General features: G+C 42.7%; 1 protein-coding gene across 3 annotated transcripts in view; it reads left to right on the top strand.

Annotated features, from left to right (window-relative positions):
* The window catches only part of LOC141170712 (beta-1,4-galactosyltransferase 1-like), a 551,684-nt gene that overhangs the window by 361,083 nt on the left and 177,596 nt on the right, over positions 1–13,005 (top strand). For all 3 annotated transcript variants that reach the window (XM_073655180.1, XM_073655178.1, XM_073655179.1), the window contains one exon: positions 8,616–8,803. In XM_073655180.1, the coding sequence (XP_073511281.1) occupies positions 8,616–8,803 (188 nt within the window). The remainder of the gene's footprint in view (positions 1–8,615; positions 8,804–13,005) is intronic.

Here is a 13,005-nt window from a genome sequence, read left to right as displayed (position 1 = left end):
GTTACCTGTATCTGTGACTTCTAGTCTGTTTCCGCCACCCTGGGGGCTGAGTTCCCAGGCTCGTTCCTGTATCTTGTTCCTGGTTCAGTTCCTGTCTGAACTGTGTCCTAGCCCATTGTCTGTTTGTCTCTATGTCCGAACCTTCCCTTTTCCTGCAGTGTCTGAACCTGCACCTAACTCCAACTCGTTGTCTCTGTACTTCTGTTTGTGAGTTTTGTGTCCACTCGTTACTTCATTGCAAGTACCTTGTGTGTATCTGGTTCTGCTTGTCCCTTTTCCCTGCCTCCATATCTACCTCCTATGTTCTAGCTATCTTCCTGTGTTTCCCAGTCTGTTCTATGTGAACAGTGCCCTGTCCTGTCTGCCTGTACGCTCTGCTCTGCTTGTCCACCGCACCTGCGGTTTCGCTCTGCTCTGCTTGTCCACCGCACCTGCGGTTTCGCTCTGCTCTGCTTGTCCACCGCACCTGCGGTTTCGCTCTGCTTGTCCACCGCACCTGCGGTTTCGCTCTGCTTTGCTTGTCCTCCACACCTGCGGTTTCACTCTGCTCTGCTCTGCTTGTCCGCCACACCTGCGGTTTTGCTCTGCTCTGCTTGTCCTCCGCACTTCTGTTCCTGTATCCCAGTCTGTACTAGTCCCTATCCAGCCTGCATTCCTGCCTGTCTGCATACCAGCCGTGCCTGTCAGTACCCACCTGTCTGCATACCAGCCGTGCCTGCCCATTCCTGCATTCCCCGGTGTGAGTCAACAGCTGTGACCGGGGTCTGACCTGGAGTAGCACCTGGGCCACTTTCCACGTCCCTCCTCAGACCACGGAGTCGATTAAGCCACCGTATGTTTGTGGTCGGATCTGGCGAGGCCTCTAGTCACGCCCCTTCAGGCACTCCTCGGTTCGTGGCCCAGTGGGACCACGAACCACGCTCACGCCAGTCAGTCCGGGCGTGAGCGTAACATTACCATTGTATTTTTTTTCCTATTCTTTTGCCCATATCCTACCACCAGGGGCATAACAATCGAGGTTGCAGAGGGTGTGCCCGCATCCATGTGGGAGGAGGCGCCCCTGACACCAGCGCATATTTCAGCTGGATGTGCATCCGAGGACGCACATTCAGCTGAAATGTATTGCGGCCCAGAGACTCGGATTGCAGATTTGAAGCATGCACAGCAGGTCAGTTGTTTACACTGAGTAAAAAACAGCAGAGAGGTCGTGAGATTTCTATAAATCCATCCGTTTTGTTTAAACTGTTAGACACTGCATTTTTGATGCAACTAAAATGCGCACTGTCAAAAACATACCAAAACCTCAAAATCACAAAGCTTAGACGTCAAAACTCCTCAAAAACTTGGAGGTTCTGCTCCGGAAACCCAGTTAGGCCGGCATCACACCATCGTATGGTATGCGATGCGAGAGCATTGCATGTGATATGCTAATGACCGTCGGCTCCTGCTCTTCTGCGAGTGGGAACCGAGTGTCTTGCTACTGTGCTGCGATCATGCTGAAGGATGTTGCAGGCAGCAGATCACTCTCCAGGGCGTTTCCAGACTCTGTCATGTCTGTCACATGTGCTCAGTGTAAACCTGCTTTCATCTGTGAAGAGCACAGGGTGCCAGTGGCGACTTTGCCAATCCTGGTGTTCTGTGGCATTTCTTTGGAGGGCCGCACAGCCCTCCATGTGCTCGCCAGAGTTAGCCTGACTGCCATTAGGTACCGAGATGAGATCCTCAGACCCCTTGTGAGACCATATGCTGGTGCGGTTGGCCCTGGGTTCCTCCTAATGCAGGACAATGCCAGACCTCATGTGGCTGGAGTGTGTCAACAGTTCCTGCAAGATGAATGCATTGAAGCTATGGACTGGCCCGGCCGTTCCCCAGATCTGATTCCGATTGAGCACATCTGGGACATCATGTCTCGCTCCATCCACCAACGTCACGTTGCACCACAGACTGTCCAGGAGTTGGCGGATGCTTTAGTCCAGGTCGTGGAGGAGATCCCACAGGAGACCATCCGCAACCTCATCAGCAGCATGCCCAGGCGTTGTAGGGAGGTCATAAAGGCATGTGGAGGCAACACACAATACTGAGCCTCATTTTGACTTGTTTTAAGGACATTAAATCAAAGTTGGATCAGCCTGTAGTGTGTTACACTTTAATGTTGGGAAGGAATTGTGAGCAGAAGAGGGCAGTTGTTGAGTACCAGCATCAACAAGGCCATCGGTATTCAGTTCAGACTCCACACATAAGACCTTAGGAGTGGACATGGATGTTAGACATATGTACCATCCTCCAAAACTTTGAGGACTCCACCAAGATGGTGAGCGGCGATGACGCCATAATTAGCATCACCATCCCACTTCTCTGTCTTCTGAAATGCTCTCTGCTCACAATCAAAGAGGATGCATTGCAGGCAGAGCACGATGAGATGGAGCAAGGAACCATACAGGGTGATTACACACAGCCCAGCCTCATCTCATCCCAAAGTGGATTTGGTGACAATGAGGAAGAGGAGGAGGAGGAGGAAGGACAGGAGATAGTTTCATGCGCTATAGACGGTACTACCTGCACAGCTGTCATACTGTCTGTTCAGTGTGGATGGCCAGAGGACAGAGAGGAGGAGGAGAGCATGGTAAGTCATCCTCTTGTTGAGGATACGGAAGTCTTGCCTGTTAGCAGTCTGGCATGCATGGCTGAGTTTGTTACGCTACCTTTCCCATGATCCTCGCTTTCCCAAAATTTTGGGTTACAGTGATTACTGGTTGGTGACACTTCTAGACCCACACTATAAGGACAACTTTATATCACTTATTCCTGAGGCAGACAGGTCTACAAAAATGGGGCTGTACCAGAAGGCCCTTGTTGCGGAACTATTAAAAAAATTCCCATCTGAAAACGCTGGCGGCAGAGGGCACACTTCGTTGGACAACCAAGGAGTACAGGCGAGAGAGACACAATTTCAATCCAGCAGAGGCAGGGGAACACTGTCAAAGTTCTGGGAGAGTTTTCTCAGCCCCTCCCATCGCACAGGTCCTGAGGCGTGGGGTACTCTGACAAGGAGTGCAAAATTTGGGAAGATGCTGAGGGAGTACCTTGCCGACCGTACCAACGTCCTCCGTGATTCCTCTGTGCCTTATAATTATTGGGTATCCAAGCTGGATACGTGGAATGAACTGGCTCTCTATGCCTTGGAGGTTCTGGCCTGCCCTGCCTCCAGCGTTTTATCAGAGCGGGTTTTTAGTGCTGCTGGTGGAATTATAACTGATAAGCGCATCCGCCTGTCAACTGAAAATGCTGACAGGCTGACTCTTATAAAAATGAACAAGGGCTGGATTGGGCCAGATTTCTCAACACCACCGAATGATAGCAGCGAAACAAACTCAAATCCAGTGTCTTTTCTTGGGAGGGGTATTCCCATGCACTTTTTCACACCCAGACATGGGTATACGGATTCCTGATTTTGGCTATTTGCTCTTGTCCTCCTTCTTCTCCTCATCTTCCACCACCACATCACCAGGGTGACCGTGGTCCGTGATGCAACACCCACATAATTTTTTAATGGATGTTTATGATGCCCGTAAAAAAAATTTTTTATACAGTATGTTCATGTATACCCCCCAGGGGTAAATGTTTGTCAGCCCATACACTTAGTGCATGGGCATTACAAGTATAGGAGGCCCGGTCCTTTCTAATGGGAACATTTTTTTATGAGGCCCTCCTCCACGTCTCTTCCAAGGGGCATTGGAGTGCCTCCAAATTTTTGGCAACCCTTGCATTCACTGCATATGTCAGCACTATGGGAGACCCACTTCCTAATAATGGGAACATTGCTTTAAGGAGACCCTCTGACCTCCATGTCTCTTCCAAGGGGCATTGAAGTGCCTCCAAATTTTTGGCAACCGTTGCATTCACTGCATAGGCCAGCACTATGGGAGACCCACTTCCTAATAATGGGAACATTGTTTTGAGGAGGCCCTCTGACCTCCACGTCTTTTCCAAGGGGCATTGAAGTGCCTCCAAATTTTTGGCAACACTTGCATTTACTGCATAGGCCAGTACTATGGGAGACCCACTTCCTAATAATGGGAACATTGTTTTGAGGAGGCCCTCTGACCTCGATGTCTCTTCCAAGGGGCATTGAAGTGCCTCCAAATTTTTGGCAACCCTTGCATTCACTGCATAGGCAAACACAATAGGAGACCTACTTCCTACTAATGGGAACATTGTTTTCAGGAGGCCCTCCTCTAAGTCTCTTCAAAGGGGTATTGGGGTGCATCCAAATTTTCAAAGTGGTATTAGGGCAGCCCTGCCTCTCACTGCATACGCAATAACAGTATAGGAGACCCACTCTTTAGTAATGGGAACAATAAAACATAGCCGGCTTATGGCTCTCTAAGAATAGTGAGGGCCGACTGCTGGTCCTTTAAGAATAGTAAAGGCCGCCTGATGGCCCTATAAAAATAGGCTATGTGTCTTTCAGAGTCCCTCCTTCATAAATGAAACACAATGTGTCTGATGATATCTCACACACCACATGGCCAGATAAGGTTGTAAAATGTTAAAATGACATTTCCTAGTGAATGCATTTGTCACGGTTGAAAGCAATACAAAAGTGAAAAAACGCATCAAAAACGCTACGTGTGAACATAGCCCAAGGTGTGGAGGAGCATTTTTGTTTTTGGTCATTTATTTTGCTTTATATACAAGTCATTACCCTGGAAAGGATGTTCCTGAAAATATTTTCCAGGAAAATCCATTTTGTTTTCGTTCTGGTATGTTTTATTGTGCGTCCGTAAAAGTGGCGTAATACCTCTGACAACGTTATTGACAGAAGTGACCTGGGAGTCAGAAATGCTTCCAGGGGTCTTCCCCATGCTGCCCCCATGTCATTTGAGCACTGTTCCCGTCGATTTGGACAATTTTTAGGCCCTCTGCAGACCGCCGGGGGAAGCCGCCTGAAAAATGCTCAAGTTTCCCATAGACTTACATTGGGCTCTTTGCTCAGGTCGAGCACCCGAGTATTCTAATGTGCTCGACCTGAGCATTGGGCACCCGAGCATTTTAGTGCTCGCTCATCACTATGTATTACCTATACACAATACAGATCTCCTATGTGTAATGTCACTGGTGATCCCTGTATTACCTGTACACTGACAATATATACAGAGCTTCTGTGTATAATGTCACTGGAGATCACTGTATTACCTGTACACTGACACTATATACAAAGCTCCTGTGTATGATGTCACTGGTGATAACTGTATTACCTGTACACTTACACTATACACTCTATATTATGTACAGAGCTCGTGTTTAATGTCACTTATGGTAATATTAGCATTATGTTTTTTTTATTAATGATCAATATTGTATTATTCAGACATTATGTAGTGGCAATATGTGGTCTGGTCACGGTGTGGAGGTATTTGTTCCTTGTATGTGGTATTATTCAGTAACTATGTGGTAGTAATATGTGGTCTGGTTATGGTGTGGCGGTATTTTTTCCATGTACAGTACAGACCAAAAGTTTGGACACGCCTTCTCATTTAAAGATTTTTCTGTATTTTCATGACTATGAAAATTGTACATTCACACTGAAGGAATCAAAACTATGAATTAACAAATGTGGAATTATATACGTAACAAACAAATGTGAAACAACTGAAAATATGTCTTATATTCTAGGCTCTTCAAAGTAGCCACCTTTTGCTTTGATGACTGCTTTGCACACTCTTGGCATTCTCTTGATGAGCTTCAAGAGGTAGTCAACGGAAATGGTCTTCCAACAATCTTGAAGGAATTCCCAGAGATGCTTAGCACTTGTTGGCCCTTTTGCCTTCACTCTGCGGTCCAGCTCACCCCAAACCATCTCGATTTGGTTCAGGTCTGGTGACTGTGGAGGACAGGTCATCTGGCGTAGCATCCCATCACTCTCCTTCTTGGTCAAATAGCTCTTACACAGCCTGAAGGTGTGTTTGGGTCATTGTCCTGTTGAAAAATAAATGATGGTCCAACTAAACGCAAACCGGATGGAATAGCATGCCGCTGCAAGATGCTGTGGTAGCCATGCTGGTTCAGTATCCCTTCAATTTTGAATAAATCCCCAACAGTGTCACCAGCAAAGCACCCCCACACCATCACACCTCCTCCTCCATGCTTCACAGTGGGAACCAGGCATGTAGAGTCCATCCGTTCACCTTTTCTGCGTCGCACAAAGACACGGTGGTTGGAATCAAAGATCTCAAATTTGGACTCATCAGACCAAAGCACAGATTTCCACTGGCCTAATGTCCATTCCTTGTGTTCTTTAGCCCAAACAAGTATCTTCTGCTTGTTGCCTGTCCTTAGCAGTAGTTTCCTAGCAGCTATTTTACCATGAAGGCCTGCTGCACAAAGTCTCCTCTTAACAGTTGTTGAAGAGATGAGTCTGCTGCTAGAACTCTGTGTGGCATTGACCTGGTCTCTAATCTGAGCTATTGTTAACCTGCGATTTCTGAGGCTGGTGACTCATATAAACTTATCCTCAGAAGAAGAGGTGACTCTTGGTCTTCCTTTCCTGGGGCGGTCCTCATGTGAGCCAGTTTCTTTGTAGCGCTTGATGGTTTTTGCAACTGCACTTGGGGACACTTTCAAAGTTTTCCCTATTTTTCGGACTGACTGACCTTCATTTCTTAAAGTAATGATGGCCACTCGTTTTTCTTTACTTATAATTTGTATTATGGCAAGAAAAAAGCAGCTAACAGTCTATTCAGTAGGACTATCAGCTGTGTATCCACCAGACTTCTGCACAACACAACTGATGGTCCCAACCCCATTTATAAGGCAAGAAATCCTACTTATTAAACCTGACAGGGCACACCTGTGAAGTGAAAACCATTTCCGGTGACTACCTCTTGAAGCTCATCAAGAGAATGCCAAGAGTGTGCAAAGCAGTCATGAAAGCAAAAGGTGGCTACTTTGTAGAACCAAGAATATAAGACATATTTTCAGTTGTTTCACACTTTTTTGTTAAGTATATAATTCCACATGTGTTAATTCATAGTTTTGATGCCTTCAGTGTGAATGTACAATTTTCATAGTCATGAAAATACAGAAAAATCTTTAAATGAGAAGGTGTGTCCAAACTTTTGGTCTGTACTGTATGTGGTATTATTCGGTCACTATGTGGTGGTAATATGTGGTCTGGTCATTGTGTGGTGGTATTTCTTCCTTGTAAGTGGTATTAAGCGGTCATTATGTGGTGGTAATATGTGGTCTGGTTATGGTGTCGTAGCATTTGCTCCTTGTATGTGGTATTATTCGGTCACTATGTGGTGGTAATATGTGGTCCAGCCATAGTGTGACAGTTTTTTCCCTTGTATGTTATATTATTGGTTCTTTTAAAAAATGCATGTGACACATTTCCTTAAAGAAAAAAAAAATACCGAAACAGTGTATTGAATATTTTAAAAATATGTTTATTAGGTTAGAGTAGAGTAGGGCCCTGCCAAAAGAGTCAACCTTGACGTGGTGGTGGCTTAAAAAATCTTTTGTCCAAAACGAAAGCTGTTGGTTATGTAAGTGATATGGTGTTCGAAGGGAATTATTAAATGTAAGATTGGTAAGGACCTGGTGCAGAAGTGAAGTTTTTCTAAGAGTGGGTGATGAGACTGTGGAAGGTTTGAGGGGTGGAGGCAGAGCTGGAGTCGAGCCTTGGGGGAGTCTCAAGGGGGCACGAAAATTTTGACAGTATGGTGCTCTGAAATTCCTTGTGGCAGCCGTGACTATATGTAACCATGTATAATGCAGGTGCATATATTCTATCTGCCATTTACTCCTATTGTAAAAAGACTTATAGGACGGAATATCAATATTGCTCCTAAATTTTGCTGATAAATGCACCAAATACAAAAAGACATGCACCACTTTTATGCAAAATATTGTTGCCGTAACATTACCCATAAGGTGACATGATAGTTTCTACTGTACTTCCTTGTTTTTCATGACAAGTCTATCTGGGTTTTTGCTGCCGAAGTGTCAATCCATGTTGTCCACATGTTATGTTTTTGCAGTGTTTTTTTGCTGCGTTTTGTTATGCAAATCAAAAGCTGCTTTTTACAATATGAGCAAAAGCTATGAGATTTCAGAAATCTCCTGCACAGGCTTGTTTTTTCTTCCTGACCTGAATTGGAAAACTTCTGTATTTTTGAAAATTGCAGCATGTCAACTCTTTCAGTATATTTGCAGCGTTTTTTTTACCCATAGAAAGCAATGAGAGTGCAATCAAAGCAGCAAAACCTGCATTTTGGCTGCAGCTTTTTTACTGCCAAGAGATTAGGTTTTGGCTGCAGAAAAAAAACACAATGTGTGAACATAGCCCTTGGGTACTTTCACATGTGGAATTTTTGCAGTGTTTTGCTGCATTTTTTGCAGCATATTTGGTGCATTAAATACACAGCATTTTACAGCAGCATAATCAGAAACAAAACAAGTAAAAACGCACATTAAAATTCTGCAAAAATAAGAATATTGTAACAGCAAAAATGGCAATATTGAAGCTACCCTTAGCTGACAGATGTACAAAGGTTGAGACAGAATCAGATTTGTCAGTTAATTAATTTATTCATTTATTTATTTTATTATAGCATGGAAAGTCAACATTCAACCGAGCCAAATTGATGAATATCGGTTACAAAGAAGCAGTAAAGGAATATGATTACAACTGCTTTATCTTCAGTGACGTTGATATCATTCCAATGGATCAAAGAAATTTATACAGCTGCTCAAAAAACCCCAAACATATGTCTAATTCTTTAGACAAGTTTAATTTCAGGTATTTAATGTTAAATGACCATTACCAAATCATGCATAAATATCCTTATATTTGTTCTTGCCACAGGTATTTGTTTTCATTTGTTTTCATAAAGGAGTTTTCCTCTTTGGGCAGGTGCAGACGATTGTATTATCTGTCCGAGTGCAATTCGACAAAACATTGGATCGCACTCAGACCAATGTTAGTCTACATGGTCGTGCAAATGTATTTTTCTCCCTCGGACAGGATCTGTCTGGATAAAAAAAAAAATCGCCATGCAAGTCAACGAGTCAGTGGAAAACATCGGACTGCAATCGGATGACATCTGAGTGCAGTCAGATTTCCACGTACAGACTGAATGGAGAAGATGGAGAATTTTTTTCCATCTTCTTCTTGTCCAACAGAATCGGAGTACACTATGATCCCACTCTGATCAAGAACAATGTCTGCAAGGAGCTTGTATGTTCTCCCCATGTTTGTGTGGGTTTCCTACGGGTTCTCCGGTTTCCTCCCACACTAAAAAGACATACTGATGGTGACTATAAGCTATGCAGAATATGATAGTGCTATATAAGCAAAGCATAATAAATAATAATAAAGAGCTCAGCATTTAGAGAACTACTATATCTGCAGCAGATAAAATCGTTTTTATTCAAAATTTCAGCAACCAGTATAGTAAGTGATCGCATGCTCCTATATCATGCTTCTCTCAGATGGTGTACCAAAAAGCTGGTGACAGATTCCTATTAAAGAGAACCTATCAGCAGGTTTTCCCTATGTAAACTATAACCACCACCTTACAGTAGTCTTTAACAGTATTTCTGCAAACCCTTCATAAGTTCAGAGCTGCCCCACATACACACCTTTTTTTTTTTCTTTAAACATCATTTTTATTAGGATTTTCAGAAAAGAAAAAACATATAAAGACATTGAACAGAGCCAAAATGAGCAATAATCAGGAGCCTGTACGCAGATCAGGCACAATATATAGTCCATAGATTGTGATTAGCTGGCACAACAAATAAACAAAGATTAAGTATTAACAACATACAGTCATCATTGTCAGCAAAAGGAATTAAGTAAATATAAGTAATTCATACTTATTATCCCATGTTTTAGTTTACACGTAATAGTCCTAAGTTGTTTGGATCCTCTAGAATATACCATTCTGTAGAAGTAAATGGTTCGACAATTTTATTCTTTTCAGTCAGAGAGCAACACGTTATAATAAACTGTTTCCATTTTGATAAAAATTTGCCAGCCTGTTGTTCCCTGTTACTGAGGGCATCTAGTTGTTCTACTCCCATAAAGTGTTTCAGTTGGATTATCAGTTCTGCTATGGGGGGAATGTTAGGGTCTAGCCAATGTTTGAGTGTCTGTTTTTTTTCCAAGAAGAGTAGAGTATGGAGCAGCTTTGGGGGGCTTTTTGTTTTTTTGTAGGGATTCTCTGGGTTACTCCAATAATGTAGTAGGGCTAAGTATGGAGAGAGGGTGTACCCTGGACCCCATATAGTATGAATCAAATCTGAAACATGGTCCCAATATACCATTGAATCGGTGAAGGACCATAGGCCGTGCATAAGGTCAGAGTATGGATGATGACACTTAGGGCATGCAATTAGTCTATTTGATAATGGATCTTTTTTCGGTATATTAAAGGCGTATATGGCCCCATGTATTATTTTATATTGAGTTTCTCTCCATGTTTCATTTATAATGTGGTTCCTAAATACCTTCCAGCCTAATCTGATCTTAATGGGAATTTCAACGTCGTCCAATTGTTGCTTCCAATATTTAAAGAAAATGTTAGGGTGTATCTTTAACAAATTAGATTTCATAACCGAATAAAGACTAGATATTGAGGGGGTGCCCGTTGGGGATAGTAGAATGACGTCCAATTCATTTTGGGAGGTCTCGAAAGTAACATCCCTTAAGTTTGACATAACGGAAAGTCTGATTTGTTCATATTGAAAGCCATGTTGGAGAGGTAGACCATACTTATCCATACATTCTGGGTACGTCAACCATCTCTGATCGGTTGGGTGGAGGAGGTGAGATATGTTATCTATACCTGCTTGCCGCCATTTGAAAAATAATTTGTTTTCGATACCCTGTGGAAATTCTGGATTCCGCCATAGCGGCAGGTGCTTAGAAATTCTGAAAGAAAGGCCATATTTCTTCCTAACCACTTTCCAAGCGGAAATGGTGTCTTTAAAAGTTACTGATTTTTTGATTGCTAGGGGTAGGGAAGTATAGCGAGAGTGTAGAAGTGCAGTTAAATTGAAGGGGTGTGCATAATCTGATTCCAAAGAGTAATCAGAGTATGTATGTCTTTTGTGGAGCCAGTAAATTATGTAGCGAAAGAGGCAGGCAAGGTTATAGTACCTGATGCTTGGAAAATTGATGCCACCATCGTCTTTGGATGACTTAAGTTTGTCTAGATTAATCCTAGGACGTTTTCCCTTCCAGATAAAATGACTGAAGGCCCTATTGAGTGTAGTTACGTCAGAGTGTTTCAGTAGCAATGGTAGAGTTTGGAGTTGATAATTCTAGAAGTACTGATCATCTTGACCAAATGTGCCCTATCTAAAAAAGACAAGGGCAAATCCTGCCATGACTTCAATTGATTAGTAATTTTTTTGATGAGGGGGGCATAATTTAAAGAGGATGGCAACGACCTATTTTTATGCCCAAATACGTGATATGAGAGGGAGCTATAATAATATCGTTAACCACTTCGCGCCAGAGCCTGTTTTTGCCTTGTTGACCGGGCCAATTTTTTCAATTCTGACCACTGTCACTTTATGAGGTAATTACTCTGGAATGCTTCAACGGATCCCCCTGATTCTGAGATTGTTTTTTTGTGACATATTGTACTTCATGATAGTGGTAAAATTTCTTCGATATCGCTTGCGTTTATTTGTGAAAAAATCGGAAATTTGACGAAAATTTTGAAAATTTTGCAATTTTCAAACGTTGAATTTTCATGCCCTTTAATCAGAGAGATATGTCACACAAAATAGTTAATAAATAACATTTCCCACATGTCTATTTCACATCAGCACAATTTTGGAACCAAAATTTTTTTTTCTTAGGAAGCTATAAGGGTTAAAAGTTGACCAGCGATTTCTCATTTTTACAACAAAATTTACAAAAACATTTTTTTAGGGACCACATCTTATTTGAAGTGACTTTGTGGAGCCTTTATGACAGAAAATACCCAAAAGTGATACCATTCTAAAAACTGCACCCCTCAAGGTGCTCAAAACCACATTCAAGAAGTTTATTAACCCTTCAGGTGCTTTACAGGAATTTTTGGAATGTGGAAGAAAACAATGAACATTTAACTTTTTTCACAAAACTGCTACTTTAATCTCAAATTTTTAATTTTGACAAGGGCAGCCAGAAAAAATGGACGCCAAAATGTGTTGTGCAATTTATCCTGAGCACGCTGATACCCCATATGTGGTGCAAAGCCACTGTTTGGGCGCACGGCATGGCTTGGAAGGTAAGGAGCGCCATTTGACTTTTGGAATGGAAATTTGACTGGAATCGATAGCGGACGCCATGTTGCATTTGGAGAGCCCCTGAGGTGCCTAACAGAGGAAACCCCCAACAAGTGACCCCATTTTGGAAACTAGACCCCTCAAGGAACTTATCTATATGTGTGGTGAGCACCTTGAACCCCCAGGGGCTTCACAGAATTTTATAATGTTGAAGTGTGAAAATAAAAAAACACATTTTTAACACAAAACTGCTACTTTAGCCTCAAATTTTTAATTTTCACAAGGGCAGCCAGAAAAAATGGACCCCAAAATGTGTTGTGCAATTTCTCCTGAGCACGCTGATACCCCATATGTGGTGCAAAGCCACTGTTTGGGCGCACGGCATGGCTTGGAAGGTAAGGAGCGCCATTTGACTTTTGGAATGGAAATTTGACTGGAATCGATAGCGGATGCCATGTTGCATTTGGAGAGCCCCTGAGGTGCCTAAACAGAGGAAACCACCAACAAGTGACCCCATTTTGGAAACTAGACCCCTTAAGGAACTTATCTAGATGTGTGGTGAGCACCTTGAACCCCCAGGGGCTTCACAGAATTTTATAATGTTGAAGTGTGAAAATAAAAAAACACATTTTTAACACAAAACTGCTATTTTAGCCTCAAATTTTTAATTTTCACAAGGGCAGCCAGAAAAAATGGACCCCAAAATGTGTTGTGCAA

Source organism: Phyllobates terribilis, unplaced genomic scaffold (assembly GCF_046119375.1).
Source record: "Phyllobates terribilis strain yellow unplaced genomic scaffold, ASM4611937v1 Scaffold_1__5_contigs__length_1240528914, whole genome shotgun sequence".
NCBI classification, from domain to species: Eukaryota; Metazoa; Chordata; class Amphibia; order Anura; family Dendrobatidae; genus Phyllobates; species Phyllobates terribilis.
The sequence above is the reverse complement of the archived record's forward strand: the minus strand, read 5'-3'. Positions and strand labels throughout refer to the sequence as shown.